This window comes from Chaetura pelagica, unplaced genomic scaffold (genome assembly GCF_000747805.2).
Source record: "Chaetura pelagica isolate M959 unplaced genomic scaffold, ChaPel_1.0 scaffold37, whole genome shotgun sequence".
Lineage (NCBI taxonomy): Eukaryota > Metazoa > Chordata > Aves > Apodiformes > Apodidae > Chaetura > Chaetura pelagica.
This window is the reverse complement of record NW_009954567.1, coordinates 4,673,796-4,686,676: the sequence shown is the minus strand read 5'-3', so window position 1 is coordinate 4,686,676 and position 12,881 is coordinate 4,673,796. Positions and strand designations below refer to the sequence as shown.

The following is a 12,881-nucleotide window of genomic DNA, read 5'->3' as shown; positions in this document are numbered from 1 at the left end:
AAGCCCTCTCATTCTGAAGAATCCCAAAGTACTACGGAACCTACAATCCCATGTCCTTCTCTGAAGGAAAGTGCCAGTAAGCAGCTGCAGAACACTGTAGGAAAATCTGGCAAAATATCAGAAACCTACTTCTACTTATAGCACCACTGAAAATTTAAGATACATACACACAGAGGCAGATCATCAACTTCTAAGGTCTTTAGACATCTGAATAAACCAGAGCAAGGAACTATTAAAGATCAGACTGTAAGTTTTGTAGAAATTAAAAATAGTATTTTAATGTCTAGGTCCATTTTCAACTGTCATTACCCTGTAGAACAGTGAATATAAGACATACCTCTTTGCATCTTGAGTTAAAGGCAGATTCCATTTTTCTTCTAGTTTCTGAAATGCAGCACTTCTTCATAACAGGAAAATAGTGGGGATACTTCAAAGTAATTTTGTATTTGTCTTCCTCAGTCTTCTCTAAACTCTTAATAAAGTCATCAGGAAGGCCTTCTATATAACACAATTTAATGAACAATGTTTACCAGAATTACCTGTCCCCCTCTCTTTTTGTGATATTGTTGCATTTATTTTGCTGCAATCTAATCTGACATCAGAAATCTCCCAGGAAATACAATCTCTCCTTTAACAATAGTTTCCTAAAATATTTCAAATGACAACCAAGTAAAAACTGGAAACCCTTGTGAGAGAAAGAGAAATATGTATAAGGCTACCACATAAAAACTGAGTATGACATAAAAAAAACCCCTCTGGTGTTACTAAAGCACATTTTATGCTATGGCCTTCAAATAATGAATCTCCAAATTCTTTGTCGCATGCTAATTCTAGATCAGTTTCAATGATTTAAGTAGCTAAAACATATTGGAGGACATAAATGTTTTTCTAGTAACTTCACTGAATACAATACACAGGGGATTGCCTGATAATGGACAGCTGAGAAAATAAGCAGAGAAGAGTAAAGTTATGAAAAAAAAAAGTAGGATAGATATGCTAACTTGATGCAAGACAAACAGCTCAGCAAAGCACAAATCTGTGAATGGGTAATTCAGAGGGGAGGATGATAAATGAAACACAGAAGACTGGAAAACAGTCAGAATTTCACTAGAACTAGCCATCATTCACTGAACCAAAACCAATTACTCCTGGAAGGTTTAAGAAACGGACAACGCAAGCATAGTACTCACCAAGTTCTTCCTTAGAAAACGCAAGAAATGTGTTTTCCTCATTCAGGTTTTTGTTGAAGTCTATACACAGCTCACTCATTTTTTTCTTCATTGTCTTTATTTCCTGTATTGAGCATAAACTCAACTTAGCAGAAAAACAAAAATTAAACTTAGCAATTACTATCCTTTCCAAGAATAGTCTCTCACTCTTTTCAGCTTCTACTAGCCAAGAGATGATCAGTGATGATCATGTGATCAATAATCTCTATGGCCCCTTCCAACCAAACCATTTTAAGATTTTTCTGACAGTGAATACCAGCAGCGAGCAGGTAACACACCACAAACAGTGTCATACTTCACTCTCCCTCAGCCTCCCTCTTTCTTTTGGTCCTCAGCAATATTGCTGGCAATGAAACCTCAATGAGAGCTATTGTTCTGACAATATTTCAAACGTGTTCTCAACTCAGAGGGGACTGAACACAAACATGTTCTCTGAATAGCAGTATGTGCTAACATTCAAGTATTTTCTTTTATTTGAAAAGCCTAAATTACAATTTAAAATGAAAAAAAAATATCTAATTAAATCAGTGAGATAAGGGACTAAACATGCATGTAAAACCAGAGAAAAACACTCTGTTGGAATCACACAGGTATGGTGGAAAGAACAGAAAACCCATAAAGACAAGACCATTCAAAAATCTCTTTAAAATCCTCATATTCACCAATCTAAAACATCTTATTATATATCTCATAGGATGTCTCGACCCCTTACTGTCAAGTTCACATAAATGTAGTAGTTACCAGTAGAATACACACCAGATACAAAACTTGGCTAAGACTAACATTAGTCAAGTTTTTACTGAAATGCAATTCACTTATTGTCTCCTTATAAAATATTTCCAGATGTCTTCAGAAGCACCAGTTATCCTTAAGCAAGGCAAATACACATGAAACTGTTCCCACTAGTTTAAGGATATGATTAAGAATTATTATTTTCTACGAAGTCTATTTAAGGGTCTTAAATCAAGATTGTTATACATCACTCAGAATTTAAAAATAATTATGTGAGCATCTCAGATGCTGACAATTTTACTTCATGATTTTCAAAAGTGACAAGTGCTTTTATATGCTTGAATAAATCCTCCCTTAATGGAGCCAAAATTCTCAGTGCAGCTTGTGCTCCATTTGAGCTAACTCAAGCTATTTTAGCCAATGTTCTAAAATCTTGGAGACATTTTACAAGACTGGTTAATAATTGAAATTGAAATAGCTGTTTCCTTGTAACAATTATACATACTGCTAAAGCTCTTGCACTCACAAATAACATATTTGAGAGGTCTCTTTGCTAGCAATCTGCATTATTTACATATTCTCTGTAATCAGAGTATATAACAAAACTCATCCAGATAGGCTTCTTTTACTCGGGAGATGAATACCAGTTCTATCCACTGAGTACTGTGGGTGTTTGACAGATTAATTTTAAAACCTTAAGGTGATTGAAGTTTAAAGGATTAATCTGGAACTAAAGCAGTTTAAATTAAAGCAACAATTAAGTAGGTCCAAAAGTAAGTTCAAATATATGCTTAGTACAGTTCTACAATCAAAATTTCATCCCTTCAACAGTTTGCCACCTTTGCTTAAAAACTAACAGTCCATATTTACATTCTGCACTTCTTTAGGAAGATGGAGTCCATTTCTTTTTCCCACTTGAATAGATTTCTCCAGATATCGCTTTGTTTCAGGCTTTAAGTTTTCAAGATCACATGTTTGCTGAAATGACAGTATATAATAATTGAATTTACAACATGGTGCAAGAAATATAGCAAGCATTAGAAGGGTCTGAACAGCGTTGTTGACTAGAACACCACCACAGTAAAAAAGGAACATCCTGATTCTAGTGTGAAGGATTTAAAAAAATAGTTACCTTATACAATAGTATTCTCATATTGAAGTAGCATGGTTTAAAAATAATTTTCTTGTACTGCATCTCTCAGCACCGTTACATGCTGTCATAATGGCACACCCTTTTAGTTTACACTACAGTAGACTTAAGCTTTTTCTGTAGAGATAGTTTTCTTATATGTACTTGAAGAAATTCAGTCCTATAAGGTAACTGCATTTAAAACTTAGGGATTAAAAAAACCCTTGAAAGTGAGATGTGTCACTGAATGTTATCAGATGGAATAAAATTTGACATATACCTATTTTCTTTCAGAACAAATCAGTGACAACAAATAAAACAGTATATTTATGTCTGGTTATGCCATTACGAAGATTCTTGAATGGCCATTTCCTAAAGGAACCAACACTAAGACACAAGATACTGGTAGTAACAGAACATGGATCAGTCCTGTGAGGGATTTCCTTCAAACTGACTACAGCATAAGTGTTTAATTCAGAAACTTGCCATTAGATCCTAAATTGAAAACAACGATGTACATGTTCTAATTTTATCTTCTCTTGTGTAAAAGTAAACATTATAAAAAATGGTATCCATTTATAGCCCTTGTTAAAAAGGACACCTGCTTCTGGCTAAGAATACTACCTTATTTGTAACAGTCAGAAAAGTATTTGTAACAATCAGAGTTTTCATATATTGCTTTGTCACTGGACAACTTACAATGTCAGGGTTAATTCTTCTGACCTAAGAATAGTCTGATAAAAAAGCATGACTTAAAAATGATAGAGATGGACAATGCAGACACTGTCTCTACATTAACATTTGTATTGTTCTAACTGTACTGCAAGGCAAAAAAACAGAAAGGCTGAGGAAAAAAAATGCAGTACTGTAATATCTATAAAAAGACACTGCTTTTATTACAGTAATGGATAAGTACAGAGAATTGTGAGAAGTCCCACTGAGTAACTTAGGCATTGTGAGGAATCACTAAGTCCCTCCATGTGGTATACAGAACAGTCATGCTCCTGAAAATCTCCTGAGCCCAAATCCAGCAAAGACTTTAGGCAGAAGGGAATTCACCAATTTTAAGCCATTAAAGCCAGTGAATAAAATCTCCTTCTGAAGCTAAGAAAGAGAAAGATTCTTTGGAGAAAAAGAAGGTCCTTCTCTTCATGACTATACATGTCTCCACACACTTAGAAGAAATAAATGTTAAATAGCTTCTAGTCTTAATATTAGCCTTTGTGAAGTTTACATGCTTCACAGACATGCTTGAGGTAAGGATGATACACATTCAAAAAGACCCATCAGGTCTTTAAGAATAAGTAAGCGTATAAACCCTCATAGGCACAGGAACCAACCTTGTTCTGTGGTCATCTCTGAACTTTGGTCTGGTCAGGATGGCCTGTGTCACCCTATGTTTCTCTGGTTAACACTCTCCACAACAGAAGGGCTAATTTCAACTATACTATACACATGAAATTTTGGAGCTTTCCAGAAGTTTTAGAATGGTAATGGTTGATGATTTTACATACCATACCACTTGTCTTGGACAACCATGCTACCTTATTACAAGAATAAATCTTGAGGCAGAATAAGAAACAAAACCTACTTATGAATATCATGACCAAAAACTGCAGCAGCTGTTTATAACAGCCTGTTTCCTGAGGGCATGTGGGTGGAGAAGACTGGCAACATTCTTAAGCATGCCTCTGCTAGCCAATATGTAGAGATGTTAGGGGTAAAAATATTTTAAATGATAGTGTGACTACCAAATTCACCTTTATTCCAAGTCTCAGACCCCAAAACAAGTTTTCTAAAGAAAAATCTGGAGCATATTCAACAACATACATTTGTGCAGGCATTTTTTTCCGCTAATGCGTGGGGAAAAGGAAGATATTAGACTACTTTCAGGTTTTGGGGGAAGGGGGGGGTGTTTTTTGTGTATATATGTGTGTGTGATTTTTTTTATTTTAAAATTTTTTTTAAAAGAAAAACAAAACTCTCATATTCCTTCCACCATCAATAGGCCTTTACAAAGCATTAAACAACTTCTTGTTCTCCTCACCACATTTTAATCCAGCCCCTGTGCAGGATCATGAAACTGAATTAATACACTTGAACTATTAAATCCTTAGTGAGGTCATGAAAAATCGATTTAATAAAAATATTTTTCTGGCTCATTTAAACTAAAAAAATTATTTCAGCAAAACATTTCTATTTGTGCAGTCTATTTTTTTTTTTCTTTTTTAAATGTGCTCCCGGAACCTGACTTTTCAACTAAGTTTTCTCAACAGGAGAAGGCATTAGAAATTTAGTAAATGCTAACAAAACCTTTGTGATTTGGAATTAGCAAAACTTGGTAAGTCTGGCACTATTGGCAATTTCACATCTGTTCTACAGCAAAAATGGCTACTACTTTCATTGTTATTATGAAGTTGATATATGCTTAGAAGTTGCATCTCTGGAAAATTAGTGCTAAAACATGCTTGCATGCTGCAATTAAGTCAAGAAAAATATCTGAAAAAAAATTAAAAATAGCTGGAGATCTAAGCAATAACTGTAACTGTTATAAAAACCAATATTGCTGTAAAGGAAACTGACAAAGGAAAGCACTAAAAAAAAATAAATAATAATAATAAAATATATTATATATATATACATATATATATATAAAGATTGCAAGAAAGAAATAAAGCAATCAGTTTTCACTACCTACTCTCAGAAATTCCTGCAAATTAAAAATGGATACACACACAGGTATGGCGTATTAGCCGTAAATTTATCTGTGTATACTATAATGGAGAGTGGGGAAAATCACAGCAAATAATAAATAATATCAAGCCATTTAATTAATAGCAACAGAGCAGGGGACAAAAATCAACATAAGGCACAGGGGGGAAAAAATTCAGAATAAGGCTCTGTCTGCCATCACACAACAGAAGGTCCTCAAAACAGGGTTGTTAAATACCTCCACAAATACATAACAATACTAAGATATGGGAGAACACTTGAAAATGTGCCTAAAACCCACAGCAATAGAAGACAATAGTATTGGAATGCACTTTAATAAGGTGTGGCAAATATTATTCTGGTTCCCAGATAACATTGCAAAAAGCACAAACAATGATTCCAAGAACAGGGCTCCAGTGTATTATCAGCATCACAAGACAGTCAAAAGTCATTTGGGTCGAAAGGGAATAATCATACCTGAAGCATGGAAGGCATATATTTTAGTTTTCACATCAGATGGGTTTGTTTCATTATCTTTAAATTACGCTTTTGGAAAATTATTACTAAACGTCACTAGACGCATTTGAACAAAAGCAAATGTCCTTCCTGTTTGAGCTATGAAATAAACAGTATAAATGAAGAATACAAGATGCTCAATTAGAAGGGAAGCTAAACAGAAACACAAAAGGGACAGAAACTAGTTCAACAAAAAATATATCTTTTGACTTAGTATTATTTTGAGGCTTAAGCAACGTGTATACAATGTAGGTGTCTACAATTAGCAGAACAAAAGAGGTAATTTTGGAGTTACATGTTGTATGGGGTTAAATGTTCTCATTAACTTTAATAACTTAAAACTCAACTTTAATATTAAAAATTCTCAACTATTTCAATAAAGCACAATTATGGACACAAATTCAAAAGCGGCACAAACCAACATAAATACACTGAGAGATTGCCTCTTCTTAACCTGTTCTTGGTGATGCTCTGGGGAAACCAGTTCAGGGAGCTTAGCCAGCAGAAAACAATATATTTTCTTCTTCCTGTCAGGTATTCTTCTGCTAGTTTAGTTTACTAGTACCAGATCATTGGAAGATTAGACAAAAGTCAAAGCTACTGCAGAGAACGATACACACACCCAGCCATGAAAGGTGAAGAGTGTGAGCACCAATTTACACTGGCTTAAGTTTTTGTGGGATTACACCCTTCTGGTATAGCTCCATCCCACTGGAATGTTTTGATGACAGAGAAACTTGGGAAATACACACAGTGATGGGGTCTCAAAAAGCACTGTGTATACTAACTTCTACAGAGAAAGGTGTTCCCTGCTGGAATTTTATCTACATTTCCACAAGTTAAGCAAATATCATTGTGATTTACCTGCAAATAAACAATCTTCTGAAATACATCTTCTCTCATGCTCATCTCCACATCAAAGCTAGAAAGCTTTTTGTCAGCTTCTGTACTTGCTAAGCGCACCTCTTTGTCAGGTGAGACATGCTGGGGAAAATCCAACATGCTTCTTTCCACTGTTAAATAAAAGACAATGAATATTTACACAGAAGGATAGAAACACTTGCAGGATAAGAAACTTCCCCCCTTCTGATATTTATAGAAGACATAGGAAACAAGTACTCAAAGCAGCCTGACAGTTCAGATCAGGCTTGAAGCAATTGAAGTGATTACAGGTAATGTAAAAAAGAAAAGGTCAAAGGACAACACCATTATAACAAATAATATTAATTTTACAGAAATTATATATTATGCAAGCCTAATGATCCTATTACTTCCACAAAATCAGCTGAAAAGTACAGAAATATGATGTGATTTTTGAAAGATGGACCATCTGTAAATGAAGATTGTCATAGTTTTAAAGATGGCACAGATGCTTTCATGTTAGCATTAAAAGTTAAAAGCTCTAAATCATTCAAACAGGCCCATCTGTCCTGAAGTTATTTTAATATTGCCATGAGAACAGTGTCAAATCCTCATCTTGTGTTCTGTGTATAAGAAGAAACAATACGGCAAACACAGAAGATGCAGTCTACATATTCTGAACTTCTAATGATCAGAAGCTGGCAATACTACTTCTTTAGAATGATTTTAAAGATAAGTAAATCCTTGCTTGTTAAAGGAATATTGCATCTTATAATGACACTGAATAGAAATGCTAAACCAGAAATGAATCAGTATGATGAAGTGAATTAACCTAATCCAATACAAATTATAATTTCACTCCCCTCCACCTACCCAAAAGCACATTTTAGAGTAACAACATTTCAGGGTGATTTAAAGCTTTGTGATTTTATGTAATCAGAAGTTATGAAACCCTGAGATACTCTCAACCCTTCTCTGGAATGCAAACATGGGTGCTTCTTGAAGTTTATAGAAAACTTCCTTTCCTTCCATCCTCTTTTCTGTCCTCAGGCCAAGACATTTCAAAATAATGAAGTGAGTTTTGGCATCTTCCAAGTGAAACATAAGCCTTGTTGTCATCTGTGTCTTTTCAGATAGTAAGTTCCAGTTACTGGGGTAGGTCTTTCATGTACATGAGAAAGGGATATATAGGCCTTCAAAAATCCAAGGTTCTACTGGAAGTCTTGTTGTGGTAATACATCCTTATCCTATGCCAAGGGCTGTTTCTCAGGTAAGTCATGCTAATTTCACATACAGATTTCAAGATTGGCATTAAAAGCTTAAATATGACCCACTACAGCAATAGCATGTAGAGAAGTACATCCTGGAAGATGATGGCTTTGCTGGAAAGCTGATACTCATTATTTTCTGAATCAAACATAGATTTTTCTTTTCCATAGATTTTCCACCTCCTCCCTGATACAGTTTCATAACTTGGTGAAAAGTTATAATTATACAAAAGACATTGGTAAAATTAAAACTTAATCTGACAGGAAGCAGTTTGGATGAAGATTACTCAATCTTTCTGCCAGCATCAGTTCTAGTCAATTCCCTGGATGTGCCTAAATAATGTTAAAGTCAGAGTAATACCACAGTAGAATCATTTGAGCTGAAGGCTGCTCTTTTTTTTTGCCAAGCAAAGACTTTGCTCCAAGCTAAGAGGGCTGTTTTCAGCACTTCCATTGTTAATGCAGGTTTAGAAGATTCAAGAGAACTTGACATTTTGTTACACTGACTAACTACTTCTGAGAGACCTGCAGCCACCAGACATCTGATAGTTTTTTCAAAGCAAAACCACCCAAGACACAATTTTATTTTTCACATCTCCCCTAACTAATAATTATTAACAAATTAATTGAATGACATGTGTTTGACTGTTAAACTCCATCTGTGTATTTGCATGTCTTGCTAACTCATTCAAACAATCTGGATGTGACCACACGACCAATACCTTTCACTTGATTTTTCAAGGCCTAGCAGGCAGTAACATAAAAGTGAGCAAGTAAAGCAATCTTCTTTCAAAAGAGCATTAAAAAGTCCTGCTGGCATTTCCAACCAACGTATTTTCTCCACTAGGAGCTTATTCCACAGTTCCACTGGACTTGCTTGTCTCTGACTCTGCAGTGTCTGAAAAAAGCACTTCTTACCAGGTTTGGAAGGACTACAGTGACCACAAGCACAGTCTACACGGCTGCATGTTGTCCCCTAGTGGTTGTGCAGAGCTGGAAAGAAAACGTACCTGTGTGGAGCTTCACATGCAAAAAGAAACCAAGTGACCAATGCAGTTCTCTGTGTGCGTCAAAGAAACCAACAGCAGAGTTTTGCTATCCTCATTTTTGTCTCTAGAACAAAGCAGCAGAACTTGGTAGCTGATCATGTTATATATTGGTGAGAGGTCCTCCTGAAAGATTATTATGACCAGAGGGCCCCTGAGAGGCCTCTGCACATTCTACACAAGAAGAGCATGATTCAGAATTGTGAACAAAACCCATCTTTTATCCATGTTTCTTTACGTGTAGATGTAATGCCCTTTGGAAAGAACCATATGTATACCAACCTGCATATTCCACTTCTATATCTGCCAAGGTCCGTATAGTATTTTCATGTGTTACTTCTTCAATATCAAGCATCCCAACACTGTCATACACATGCTTTGTCTTCCTGATTAGTTCTTCTGTTCTTGTTCTAATTTGTTCTGGTGACAGGTCCCATCTCAAAAGGTTTTGGCCTGATGCTATGGATGAAGAAGCCTTGAGCTGGCTAGTAATTTCTGCTCCTAATGTCATTCTCAACACCAGCCCAACAGACCTGTAGTATAAAAATAACCTTTACATAGCAAAATACTAGTTCAAGAGGTAGCTTATAGTAAACAACAAAAATAATGTAAGAGACCATAATAATTACAGAATACTTTTAGAAGTAAGAATAAAGTCCTTTTTTAGAGCCACAGCTTGTCCAGCAGGACCATACTCAGCAACCGCCCTTATCAATTAAGACTAATTTTAAATAAATCAAAGGTGTGTCTGCTACCTTTTTCACACAGAGGATGACTAAGTGTGGACAGGGATAAAAGCTTTGGTATTGACAAAACCAGACAAAGAAAAACACAATTATAGTTACTGAAACTCTACAGAAACAGACAGTATTCAGATTTTTAAAATAAGGAATAAAACCCACATAGTGATTTGTAGATTAAGAGCAAGGACTGCAAAGATGCACAAAACAAGGCAAAAAAATTGATTTGGTTATGTTCATGACAATAAATAATTCTGTATTTATGTGAGATGTCTGCCACATCATCAGCCATAGGGGGAAAACTTCTAGTTGTTACTGACTTGAAAATTTATTCTTTCATTCTATTGCCAGAAGGGGTATATAAGTTTACTGTTATTTACTTACTATTAATTCAGACTATATAAGTCAACTACATTTCAGCTTCAGCTAGCAGAAAAATGTACATACGTAACTTCGTGTTCTGCACAATCAATGCCTGCCTTCCCATTAATTTTTTTTACAATATTTTTTTAAAAAAAAGTTATTTGGAGCAATGAATCTCAATATAAATTAAGAAGATACTGGTTTCATAAGTACATGCTTCTACCCTCCCACCCCAACAAAACAACACTCAACTTGGCTGTATAAAGGAGAAGGATGCAGATTGGAGCAACTGACTGAAATGGGGCTAATAGAAACACAGTCAACCTGGTGACATACATAGCTCAGTAATACATGAAGTAGTTGCTGAGGAAGATAATAATTTGGCAGTAATTAAAAGACAGCTTGCATGCAAGGAGTAAAACTTGTTGCAGCACTTAGTATCATTGGACACTACAGCAGGACAATAGGAGCATCTCAGGAGGATCTCTGGCTGGCAGAGACTTAGTATCAGCCTATTTCAGTTGCATAAATTTTTTTTTAAATCACGCTGTTATGGAAATGACAACTTAAAATTTTCAACTATAACAAGGAAAATAATGAACATACACAGAGAGCTTGACACTAGAGGGAATGCTACTTAACACTGTTTTATATTACGTACCTTCTTATCTTAACGCTAGCCACTGTACCTCTTTAATTTTATTGCAAAACCAGTCTGGCATGTGTGTAAGTGTTCAGATGGGTTTTGGCATACAATGCAGGGAGCATGCAAAAAAAGATAGGCAATTTTAGCCTGAAGGAAAAACAAAGCAGAAGAGTGAAATGCCAACAATCTGAAAAGAGCTGCATACAAGGCTTCTGTTTGAAGGCAATTTTTTTTAAAAGTTTAATTTGTCTATAGAAGAGTCTCTAGATATAGCCAAGATATAGTGATTTTTATGCAAGACAAAAAAATGAAGGTTTTTTAATGCTTCATTTTCAGAAGTCTTTTTTCCTTGTTACTATGGTTTCTTTAAATCCTCCTCTATCAGTGTAGTCAAGATGCTTACTTTTCCATTCTACAAAAATATTTCCTGTACAAAAATATCAATGTCCAGCATACTGATGATTCAACTTTAAAAATGAAGCCTGAATAAAGAATATTCCTTCCACCTCTGTCCTATTTCTCTGATACCAACTCAGTTCTGACGTTAATGCCTTAGTAGCTTCTAGACAGGAGTACTGAGACTTTTTATCTCAGTTAGAAGTTCATGATAAATAAAGCTACTTTCATGAAAGCAAAACAGTAATTATTAACATTCTCAAAACATGTTAGTTTCCCAGCCCTCAAACCCACCGAATTCTACCCTGAATCTATGAATCCATTAAAGAACAGTAAATACTCCATTAAGTCATGAACAGCTTCCCAGTGGACTGCACTCTGACTAGTGCAGCTCTGATAGAACAACCTAATGGGAAGTGAAAATGAACGTCCTCAAAATTAGGTTCAAGGCTCTGAACTCTATCCTGTCCCCTGTCCACCTCTTCCCTGAACATCAGAAAGTGTAGGAAATGTGCCAAATGAAGGTCAAAATAAAACAGAATCAAAGGAAAAAAACAGCCTGAACAACTTGAAAGCTGACAACTACACTTAAGCACAAGATAGGAAGCAGATACTCTTTTTAAAAGGGAACCTACAATATTGTCTCATTCATTACCTTCACCTAGACATGTAGAAAACAGCCCTGTCAGTGACCAACTACGTATACCAGAAACAAAGGCTTAATAAACCATAGAACTAACAGACTATATTAACTTCAGCCTCTCCACCAAGTTGAATCAATAACTGAAGCTGGACTGATTTAATGAACTTGCATGCAAGGTCCCTGATTACTGCAGAGCACTACTTTTAAATACCAAAAATCTATTCCACCTGATTTTCTCAGTATGTTGGCTAGCTGAGTTGAGGAATATGCATATGAATCTGTCAGCTGCATAGATGATTGCCATAAATGCCAGCAAGTGGCTGTCTAATGTTAGAGACAGGAAAACGCAGAACTGACTCGTTTTGAAATGCTGGTACCTAGTCACCTCCTGCTGATACAGTGAAGCAGTAATTTATGTAGTTTAAAAAACTCCAGACTTTTAAGTCTTTTTAATTGACTGAAAAAGGTGGGCCTTCAAGGAATGTAGCACAGTATTTCACATACAACAAATGACTACATGCAGCTCTTCAAATAAACATTTACAGATTCATGTTGCTACCTTGCTACCAGCAACTGACATCAGATTAATGAAAAGCATTG

At 35.4% G+C, this 12,881-nt stretch overlaps 1 protein-coding gene across 1 annotated transcript in view; it reads right to left on the bottom strand.

Annotated features, from left to right (window-relative positions):
* Nucleotides 1-10,025, bottom strand: part of NLN (neurolysin (metallopeptidase M3 family)) — a 29,636-nt gene extending 19,611 nt beyond the window's left edge. The window contains exons 1-5 of the mRNA XM_010005370.1: nucleotides 9,776-10,025; nucleotides 7,183-7,331; nucleotides 2,832-2,939; nucleotides 1,191-1,293; nucleotides 338-498 (exon numbers count right to left, since the gene is read on the bottom strand). Coding sequence (XP_010003672.1) covers nucleotides 338-498; nucleotides 1,191-1,293; nucleotides 2,832-2,939; nucleotides 7,183-7,331; nucleotides 9,776-10,004 — 750 coding nt within the window. The 5' untranslated portion in view covers nucleotides 10,005-10,025. The remainder of the gene's footprint in view (nucleotides 1-337; nucleotides 499-1,190; nucleotides 1,294-2,831; nucleotides 2,940-7,182; nucleotides 7,332-9,775) is intronic.
* Between the last annotated feature and the right edge of the window lie 2,856 nt (nucleotides 10,026-12,881).